This window comes from Labeo rohita, chromosome 16 (genome assembly GCF_022985175.1).
Source record: "Labeo rohita strain BAU-BD-2019 chromosome 16, IGBB_LRoh.1.0, whole genome shotgun sequence".
NCBI lineage: Eukaryota > Metazoa > Chordata > Actinopteri > Cypriniformes > Cyprinidae > Labeo > Labeo rohita.
The window spans coordinates 18,749,652-18,760,050 of NC_066884.1; the positions used below are offsets into that span (position 1 = coordinate 18,749,652).

Sequence of the window (10,399 nt, forward strand, 5' to 3'; positions counted from 1 at the left end):
TGAAGGTGTTGTGCCACAGGTGTGTGTCTACATCACTCACAGGTGAAGACCCCAGCCACTGACTTATGGTTATTTCCATAAACCAATGACCATCACATTGATCAACTTTGCAAGATCAGCCCACCTTTCTCCCATTGGTGGATCTGCACTATGCAGTATGTAAATCAGAAAACGTCACTTCCCGTCTTCCTGTACGCCATGTTTTTCAGCAGGAGTGGGGTGATGTTTTAGTGAGATACAATCAAAAGTGGGCAATCCTGCGCTCCGTTCAGATTTCAGCACACGATCACCAGTGCAATAAGGAACGCGGATTGAGCGCAACCCGGATGCTTCATACGATGAAGTAACCGATTCCATACTGCGCGCCTTCCAGTGACGCCGGAAGAAAACGGACGCACGCAGACACCCATCCACTTAATCGCAGCTCTGTGCCAGAATACTGAAGGTAGACACAGGTTTAGAATAGACCTACCGGTCATTAATACAGTTCGATTATGAATGACATATGTAGGTCTTTCATGCCTTAATAGTAACGTTACTTCAAATGAATGACTGCTATTAGAAATGATAATGATATGTCCGAGGTTGGTTTGAAATACAGACCTTGCTAGGTACATAGTTACAACTAGCTGCATTTATTATAACTATGTTATAGGCCTCAATAATTAGTTAATTTAGACACCTCTTAAACGTGCATTCGATTCTCGCCAAGTACAGACTGAGTTTAGTGTTTAAAAGCGCAGTGCATTGATTTGACAGGCTATTCAATCTTTCGTATTCTTTTTCATTTACAGGATTAGCAAAATGTATCAAATTCCAGTGAAGAACCTGACAAAACTCAGGCGTCCGAGGAAACGCGTCAAAAGTATTTTGTGTGACATCGGGATGCAGCAGTGTCAAGATTTACTGGAGGTAGGTTACTGTAATCATGTTCTGTTTATACCAGCATCTGTTTAATGCTCGATTCTGATTGGCTGACAGGCGTTCTAACGTGCTGATTATTCCATAACTGCACTGTACAGTATGAAGTCGTTTCAGGTCTTGACTGGATTACAGTTTTGTGTGACTTTACCAATTATTTTAGTTATTTCAAAGAACCTTTCCAACTGTCACAACAAAAGAGCAAGAGAAATTTAACAATCTATTACTATTAAATTGAAATGTATCAGAAGTATAGCAACAGCTCTTATATATTGGAAAGTACATCAGAAACGGATTATCGGGGAAAAAAAATCTAGGTCGGGGAATTTGGTTTTATTCATCGGTTGTTAATTTGATGAAAGCAGATCTGAATGTGAGCTTACAGTCAATTATAGGGAAGAGGTGAGGTTTAAGCAGACCATATGTGACCCAGGACCACAAAACCAGTCATAAGTGTCGATTTTTCAAAATTGAGCTTTATACATCATCTGAAAGCTGAATAAATAAGCTTTCTATCGAATCTATGGTTTGTTAGGATAGAACAATATTTGGCCGAGATGCAGCTATTTCAGTATGTGGAATCTGACGGTGCAAAAAAATCAAAATATTGAGAAAATCACCTTTAAAGTTTTCCAAATTAAGTTCTTTGCAAAGCATATTACTAATCAAAAATTAAGTTTTGATATATTTACAGTAGGAAAATTACAAAATATCTTCACATGATATTTACTTAATTTCCTAATGATTTTTGGCATAAAAGAAAAATCTATAATTTTGACCCATACAATGTATTTTTGGCTGTTGCTACAAATATACCCCAGCGACTTAAGACTAAGGTTTTGTGGTCCAGGGTCACATATGATTGGAAAAGTTTGACATACGTCACCAAAGACAAGACTAATTTCACCAAAAGATTGGGTTATAATATTTTAATTTCTGCTTAATAAAAAATATGGGAATGCACAGAGAATATTAGATCAAATTATTGATTTTTTGTTTTATTTATTTATTTATTTATTTTTGTGACCCTGGGCCACAAAACCTTAAATAGCAAGGGGTATATTTGTAACAATAGTCAAAAATACATTGTATGGGTCAAAATTATCATTCGTAATGTGCATTGCTAAGAACTTAATTTGGTCAACTTTAAAGTAGTATATGATTTTCTCAATATTTTGATTTTTTTGCACCCTCAGATTCCAGATTTTCAAATAGTTGTATCTCAGCCAAATATTGTCCTATCCTAACAAACCATACACCAATGGAAAGCTTATTTATGATGATGATGTATAAATCTCAATCTCAATTTCAATTTATCAATGTTAATTGATTTTGTATATTTAACTGTGGATGCTCATTTCTGTCTAGCATTCTAGATGACAACTTTTAATAATCAATACTGTGTCTTTTACAGTTATAATCAATCATAATGTTGATGTGCCTTATTTACTTATATTATTTAAAACTATATTTTTATATTTAATGTGTTGTCTTTTTTTATACACAAATCAGTTATAACTTTTTGGAATGTCACTCTATCTGCTAATTAAACTGTCTTTATTTCCAACAGACATACAAATGTTTTGATGCTGGTGATGCAAGTTTTGACAATACAGAATGGGATGATTTCACTGATGGTCATGTTGGCAAAAAGAAAAAAAAGGTGATTATGTATATAACATAAAACGCACTGTGTAAATATGTTAAAACATTTGTCTTTTTAATAATTTTTAAAAATGTGGCACCAATTTGATTTGATTAAATTTATTTTATTTTTACACACTAATTTCATTTCAACTAATATTAATCACAATGTTACTTTTGTTCTTCAGTATCCATACCGGAGCCAAGCTCTGTGCTGCAGTCTGTGTTGGTACTCCAGCCGGTCAGTACCCACATTCAGAAGTCACATCCATCGCTGTCACTGGAACGATCTGGATGTGGCCTGTTTGTTAATGTGCCCCTACTGCCCATTTGTCAGCTCTCCGAAAGTCACAGAGCAACACATTCAGTTTTTCCACATGTTGCCATCAAAAACCCATCGCATACCACTTCACAGCAACCCCAGCCACTCTTTGGCCCACACACCGAAAACCGTGTCAGTCACAGTTTCCGCTGATGCTGCCGATGACAGATACACATGCGCAACCTGTGGCTATCATGACTCTTTACTATACGTGATGAAAAAACACGTCTTGGTAAACCACTATGCTGCGATGCTGGACCGCTACTTTGGGCTCGGCTCGGACAGCAAACAAAAGACTGTTGGTGAGCAGATACGTGACGGCACACCGGTCAAATATCACTGCAAAGTGTGCAAACTCCCTGCGGAGACTATTGAACATTTACTCTATCACATTTTGAGTTCAGAAAAGCACAAAGACCTGCACTGGCAAATAATGCCTTGCATAATCGAAAAAGACTGCACAAATCAAATGGCCGGATTACAGAATCTGCTAAACCTGGCGCCAAAAGCGATGCAACCGGTCACGTTGCTCGCAAGGCCAAACTATCTTTCACAGCAGACACAACAAACAAATGGAAACGGTACAGTTCTCCTGGCGGGCCCAAGCAACGCGGCCGCTTTGTTTTGCTCTCCTGGTGCAGGGCAGATGTTTCTGTCTCCACAAACGCAAGCTTTACTATCAGGCACGACTGTCGCCGCGCTTCAGAACGCACAGCACTCGCATTCCCCCGGCGGGATGCCTCAAGTCCTGCCTACCTCTCCGGTAGTCAAGCCGATTAATATGATGATGCCAAACATGCCGCAAAGCGCACAAAAGACGGTTCCCATCACTATGGCCATGCCCAGGCTACCACAGACCCATCAAGCACCGCAGGTTCTTTTTCCGCCTGGCGTCCAGGTCAACCTCCCGGGCGAAATGGGTGTACGGTCGCCATTTCTTGTTACTCCAGGTCTTCAGCTGAACCAGTCAGTTCCCAGAGCTCCCCTCATAGCTTCGCAGTCCGTGCGTCTCATTCCCACAGGCAACAAGGTCAACGGTGTCCCAACCTACACTCTAGCACCCGTTCAAGTCACGGTTCCAGTCCACGGAGGTCCCGCCCAAATGGTTCTGGCGCAAAACCAGATCAGCCCACCTACAAATTCAGCGGTGGTTCCGGCAGGTCTCATGCCTACAATTCAAAGGGCGATTAACAGAAATTCTGTTCCGAACGAGTTGGCCGTGCTCGCGCCGTTTTTGAAGAAACATGACGATCACACTGTCAAGTGCCTGAGGTGCAAGATTTTACTGACAGAGCAGGGGATTTTCCAACATTTGTTGCATGGCTTGAAGTGTCTGTTCTGCCCTCAGATGTTCTACTCCTTCAAGCAAATCATGGAGCACACCAATAAAGAGCACAGTTTGAAAATCAAAGAAAATCGGCATTTCATTAAAGAACAGTTTAGTCTAGACTGTGACGACCGCGGGAACCTCATGTTCACCACTTTTAATCTAAACACAGATGTGCCCAAAGATCTTCTGGACAACCGAGAGCTCAACCTCGCACTGGTTACCAGCTCTCAAGATAAGCTATTCATAAAAATGTATCCAGACAAGGCAGAATATGCAACCACGTTGAAGACAACACCTACCGCCTGCCCGTTTTGCCAAGTAAAGCTCAAGAACTCTGAGGACTATGAGCGGCATCTTCAATCGAAGCACCACATCGTTCCCACCATTCATGCAATACTGAAAACACCTGCATACAAATGCATTTATTGTTTTGGGGTGTACACAGAAAAATCGACACCAAAAACAATCTCTATTCACGTGCAACGGTGCCGTTGTGCTCCCAAAGCCGTCAAGGAAGCAGAAAGGCAACTGAATCCAGATACAACGGAACGTCCTGAAGGTGATCTATGTAATCCTCCTCAGGTGCCCAGTTCTTCAGATGTGGCCTGTCAGAGTGGCCCTGAATTCGCCAAGCCAAAGAGAGAAGTCGTCACTCCGAAGAACAGGAGAAGGAACGTGAAAGTTCCGAAGGTAGAAGTCCCAGAAGCTCCAGTCAAGCTCGTCTTGGAACCGATGGGAATGGAGATGACATCGTTCGAGGACAGAAAAGACTTCCTTTCGCAGTACTTCCACAGAAAGCCATACGTGACGAAGACCGAAATCGAACTGCTAGCTTCCCGCTTGTGGATTAACAAGGCTGACGTGAAGGCTCACTTTAACAGCAAGCTCACCAAGTGCTTGAAGGCAATTCAGAAGAAGAGGGTTTGCGTGCGTCTCGGGTTCAAAATGATCGAAGTGAACAAGGTGAAGCACAACCTCTTCATTCCAGAGGTGAAGCCTGTTAAAAAAAAAGTCTTGAACGAGGTGAAACACGGCGGCCTCGTTCCACAGGTGACTGTTAAAAAGGAAAACGTGAATGAAACGGAACATGATCTCTTCATTCCAGGCGTACCAGTTACAGTTAAGACAGAGGATGAAATGGAACATGACCTTTACATCCCAGGGGTTACTGTTAAAACAGAGGACGTAAATGAAATGGAACATGGTCTCTTCATCCCAGAGGTACGGCCTCTGTAAAAATGGCTAAACAGTTTGTTTATATGCAGCATGTTCACACTAGGATGTAAACCATTGCAAAATGTTTATTTAAAAAAGACTTGATTTACACATTTATAAGATGGTTTGCCTCTTGGCATTAGTATATTTGGGAAAAAAAAGGGGAACCTACAGCAATGCTGAAAAGACTACACTTTACGTTTTGTATTTTTGTTGTATATAGTTCATATGATGATGTTAAAAAGTTTTTTGTTTACATATCTTTATTGCAAGACGAAAACACTCACTTTCCCATCTTTTATATTAAAGTCATGCTTTTTTTTTCTGAGTCACTTGTAATATACGTTTGGGGACATCTGTAGTTAAATAGTTCTGCATCTAACATTTTATATTAGAACTGTACAGAAAATTAAGACTTGGTTATTACTATTACTACTAACTGGCGAATTAGGCAGCATTTCATAGCTGTATCACCAGAAGGGACACTTTATGGTGTTTTCATGTTTTTTCCCCTCCTTCATATAACACACTGTAATCATTTCAGACATGTGGAAAAAAAAAAAACAAGTGCCTCCGTGTCCTATTTAAAGTTTGCAGTTGTATTTGCCTCTTGGAATAAACGTGACTAAATATTGCAGATGTGTGGTTTGTTAAATAAACTGGTTGCCATTGAACAAGTAAGATATTATTTATGTTATCAATATATGTGACCCTGAACCACAAAACCAATCATAAGTAGCACGGGTATATTTGTAGCAATAGCCAACAATGCCATTGTATGGGTCAAAATGACAGATTTTTCTTTTATGCCAAAAATCATTAGGATATTAAGTAAAGATCATGTTCCATGAAGATATTTTGTAAGTTTCTTACTGTAAATATATCAAAACTTAATTTTTGATTAGTAATATGCATTGGTAAGAATGTCATTTGGACAACTTTAAAGGCGATTTTCTCAATATTTAAATTTTTTGCACCCACAGATTCCAGTTTTCAAATAGTTTTATCTCAGTCAAATATGTCCTATCATATCAAACCAGATATCAATAGAAAGCTTGTTTATTCAGCTTTCTAATTATGATTATGTAAAAATCTAAGTTATAAAAAATGTACCCTTCTGAACGCTTTTGTGGTCCAGGGTTACATATTGGTATCTTATGTCTTTAATTTGTCATTTATTGCTACATTAATTACATGTCGTCATATTTGAAGCTGCTTTTTCATTAACAATTATTTAAAAGAAATAAGTTTTAAACAACTCTCAATAAGGATCACAGTTGTGATCTATCACTAGATGTGAATATACAGTAAATGCTTGAGAAATTAGACAACCATTGTAGTTTGTAAACAAACAACATTACTAAAAATATGCTTAAAATTTGCATTTTAGGTATAATTTGTCATTTATGGTGTGGAACAAAATGTGAAAACATTTATTAGAGTTCAATAGTTGGGTTATGGAAATAAAAATATGAGGTTGTAAATCGATGGTATTTGCTTTTGTTGAAACCATCAGTCTGGATTATTAATATTATGTAGTTTTATGTCTGTAAAATATTTAAATAAACATGTTTAACAATTAGTGGTGAAAAACTACCTCACCTATGATACTGCAGAGAACTTCCTCACCCAAATCTGGTAAGTTACCTTTATCTATGTCTGATTTTCAAATAGAAATATTTGCTTTAAATAAAAGTTTGTAATGTTGAAATTAACCTCTTAGCTGGTTGTTTTGGTTTACGGCTTACAACTCTTAAACAAAGACTTTTTAAAAAATCCCTACTCAATTACTCTACAAACTGACGTCCTATGCAATCTGTCGCTGTCGTCGATCGACTCGATCTGGATTCAATTACTTCGCCCTTCGCCTTCAGATAAAACTAGCCGATGCTGAAACTATAGCGTGAGTGCTAGGATACACTATCTGGTGATCATGTTGGCGGTCAGAAGAGTTGTTTGCTCTAAAGAATGCGCATTTAGTCGATATACGACTACAGTGACAAGCATGATCCATAAAATGACAGCACGACCGGAGACACAGCGATTGTCTTGGGCAGTTACGCTGAAAGAAAGAAGTATTCATAGCTCAGCCTGTCTGTCTGGAGGCAATAAACTAATGAAGATGCTGGCCAAAAAGAAGTGAGTCTCAGTTTTGTATAATGAATAAATAAACAAAGGTACGCCTGTGTAAACTATAAAGTTGCATGAGCTACATTATCGTTCTTTACAGGAAAAAACAATGGTATGAGTCTCCTCTGCAGGTAAGAGTCCTTCTATATATATATATATATATATATATATATATATATATATATATATATATATATATTTTGTCACTTATTTTTTAGTACTGTATATTCTTTTAAAATATCGCAAATGTTAAAAACTTGTGTTGACTGTAAGCAGCATAACTCTCTTGTTTACTAATCTTTTACACATTTTGCCCAACCAGGCCACAGCACTTAGTCAACCTGGCTTTCTGAAACCATCAAAGCGAAGTAAAGAGGACAGTGTTCGTGTCAGGACCCTCAACATCATCATCTACAAAGCAGTGGTAGACTTACTGAGCTCTTTTGAGGTCAACTCAGAGATCAGTGTCTACAATGTGCAGATTTCCAAAGTAGGATTTGCTCCTCCTTCGAAATTCCTTACCATCATACCACATATATTCAATAATTAAAGGGATAATGTGCCCAGAATGAACATTCTGTCATCATTTACTCACACCAATGATGTTTTAAACCTTTCTTATGCTCTGTAGGATATGAAAGAAGATATATACACTCCCAGTCAAAAGTTTTTCAACAGTAAGATTTTTATTGGTTTTTTATAAAGAATTCCAAGCCTGCATTTATTTGATCCAAAATACAGCAAAAGTAATATTGCGAAATATTTTGTACTATTTAAAATAACTTCTTCCTGCTCTAATATATTTTAAAATGTTAATTATTTCTGTGATCAATACTAATTTTCAGCATCATCACTTCAGTCTTCAGCGTCACATGATTCTTCATAAATTATTCTAATATGCTGATTTGTTCAAGAAACATTTATTATCATCAATATTTAAAACAGTTGGGTACATTTCTTGCAGGATTCTTTAATGAATAGAAAGATCCAAAGATCAGCATTTGAAATAAAAAGCTTTTGTAACATTATACTCCATACCATTTAAAAGCTTTGTCAGTATAATTCTTTTTTTTTTTGAGTAAATTATAGAAATGAATATTTTTATTTAGCAGGGATGCTTTAAATTGATCAAAAGTGATGATAAAGACATTTATAATGTTACAAAAGATTTCTATTTCAGATAAATGCTGTTCTTCTTAACTTTTTATTCATCAAAAAAACCTGAACAACCTCTATTCAGCTGTTTTCACCATAATACTAATACTACTACTAATAATAATAATCATAATAAATGTTTTTTGAGCAGCAAATCAGAATATTAGAATGATTTCTGAAGGATCATGTGACTGGAGTAATGATGCTAAAAATTCAGCTTTGAAATTACAGGAAAATAATTATAAATTACATTTTAAAATATGTTCAAATAGAAAACAGTTATTTTAAATAGTAAATTTTTTCAAAATTTTACTGTTTTTGCTGAACTTCGCATCAAATAAATGTTTTTTTTTTTACATTAAAAATCCTAATGTGTCCAGAAACCTTTGACTGGTAGTGTATGGTCAAAATTTATGATGTAGTGTTTTGGAATGACATGAGAGTGAGAAAATAAGGATTTCATTTCTCCACAAATGTTGTTTTAAGTACTTCCTAAATTCTTTGTCTCCTTGTCCAGGTTTCACTATCACCAGATTTCTCTGCTTGTCGGATATACTGGAAGACAAGTCTATCAGCTGAGCAAGACGGCCATATTCAGCAGGCTTTAAATAAATGTGCTCCTCGTATACGGTATGCTGTGTTTTATATTAAATATTATACGGTATTTTCAAGTCTATTTTACATTTGTCTTAACAAGTTGAAGAATGAGAATTGCATAATTTGGCTTATTTAATTTTTTAGGCACCTTCTGATCTCTCACCAAATCCTTGGCAATGTTCCTCCTGTGGTTTTCATCAGAGATAAACAATATGCTGCTGTCACTGAGGTAACAACGATAGAGTTTACAGCAATAGCGCATATATATATCCACTTAAAACTACTGTACTATTGGTTACTGTATTGTTTTTCTTTTTCTAATCAGATTGAAAACCTTCTCAAGAAAGCAGATTTTGGTCCAGATGAAGTTAACATAAATCATTTATCCTTCAATGATGTTGAGTAAGAAGAATTTAGTTTTAAATTCTAAACTTTGCGTGCAATAAAACTAAATGCATTTTTTTTTAAATGAATTTCTAATTTGTTCAATCTTCCAAAGGGCCAAACTGCAGTTGATGGAATGTGAAGACAAGAAAAGACCCGTTTTGTTTGGTGTCGATCACGACGCTCTGCACAAACAGATTGAAGCCTATAAACGTGAGAAGGGGACGAGAGACTCTCTCACACAGAGTCCTGCTGCTGGAGGACTGACACAAGAGCAGCTGGATATGCTAGCAGATATTAGAAAGCAGAAACTCATAGAGAAAAAGAAGAAAAAGTCCAAATGGATGAAGGACGACGATATCACTCCTAAGGATTTTCTGTTGTCCAGAAGCCTTCAAAAAGAGGACAAAGAGGAGCAGGATGGAGATGAGGACAACCTGGTGGATAGCCAGGTTACAGAGTTGATGGAAGAAGACAACAGGAGACACTGAAATCACATCTTTTGGTCACTTGAAATATTATGCTGTATAGAGGTGTATAATAAAAACTTTCAAGCTTGGTGAAAAAAAAAAAAGAAGTTTGGTTGGGTTGCCAACATTCTTTAAAATAACTTGTGTTCTGCTGAAAAAGTCAGGTTATATGCATTACCATTTTAAAGTTTGGAGTCAGTAAAATTATTTTTAAAGGAAATGTTTATAAGC

The 10,399-nt window shown here is 36.9% G+C and overlaps 2 protein-coding genes across 2 annotated transcripts; both read left to right on the top strand.

The window, feature by feature from the left end:
- Positions 1-169: 169 nt before the first annotated feature.
- Positions 170-6,004, top strand: adnp2a (ADNP homeobox 2a). Its single transcript, XM_051131025.1, has 4 exons — positions 170-445; positions 795-912; positions 2,492-2,584; positions 2,754-6,004. Exons 2-4 carry the CDS (start codon positions 805-807, stop codon positions 5,451-5,453), a joined length of 2,901 nt encoding a protein of 966 aa, XP_050986982.1. The 5' UTR covers positions 170-445; positions 795-804; the 3' UTR covers positions 5,454-6,004.
- A 1,278-nt stretch (positions 6,005-7,282) lies between these two features.
- rbfa (ribosome binding factor A) lies at positions 7,283-10,393 on the top strand. Its single transcript, XM_051131040.1, has 7 exons — positions 7,283-7,571; positions 7,663-7,693; positions 7,885-8,052; positions 9,235-9,347; positions 9,459-9,543; positions 9,640-9,716; positions 9,814-10,393. The coding sequence occupies exons 1-7, from the start codon at positions 7,366-7,368 to the stop codon at positions 10,187-10,189; spliced, it is 1,056 nt and encodes a 351-aa protein (XP_050986997.1). The 5' UTR covers positions 7,283-7,365; the 3' UTR covers positions 10,190-10,393.
- Positions 10,394-10,399: the final 6 nt, after the last annotated feature.

What these genes read in the sequence shown, in the direction of transcription:
- adnp2a (XM_051131025.1), top strand. Translation starts at nt 805, where the DNA reads ATGTATCAAATTCCAGTGAAGAACCTGACAAAACTCAGGCGTCCGAGG. An exon ending in AGTGTCAAGATTTACTGGAG is followed by an intron (nt 913 to 2,491) that starts GTAGGTTACTGT and finishes TATTTCCAACAG; the next exon opens with ACATACAAATGTTTTGATGC. An exon ending in TTGGCAAAAAGAAAAAAAAG is followed by an intron (nt 2,585 to 2,753) that starts GTGATTATGTAT and finishes TTTGTTCTTCAG; the next exon opens with TATCCATACCGGAGCCAAGC.
- rbfa (XM_051131040.1), top strand. Translation starts at nt 7,366, where the DNA reads ATGTTGGCGGTCAGAAGAGTTGTTTGCTCTAAAGAATGCGCATTTAGT. An exon ending in AAGATGCTGGCCAAAAAGAA is followed by an intron (nt 7,572 to 7,662) that starts GTGAGTCTCAGT and finishes CGTTCTTTACAG; the next exon opens with GAAAAAACAATGGTATGAGT. An exon ending in AAATGTGCTCCTCGTATACG is followed by an intron (nt 9,348 to 9,458) that starts GTATGCTGTGTT and finishes TTAATTTTTTAG; the next exon opens with GCACCTTCTGATCTCTCACC.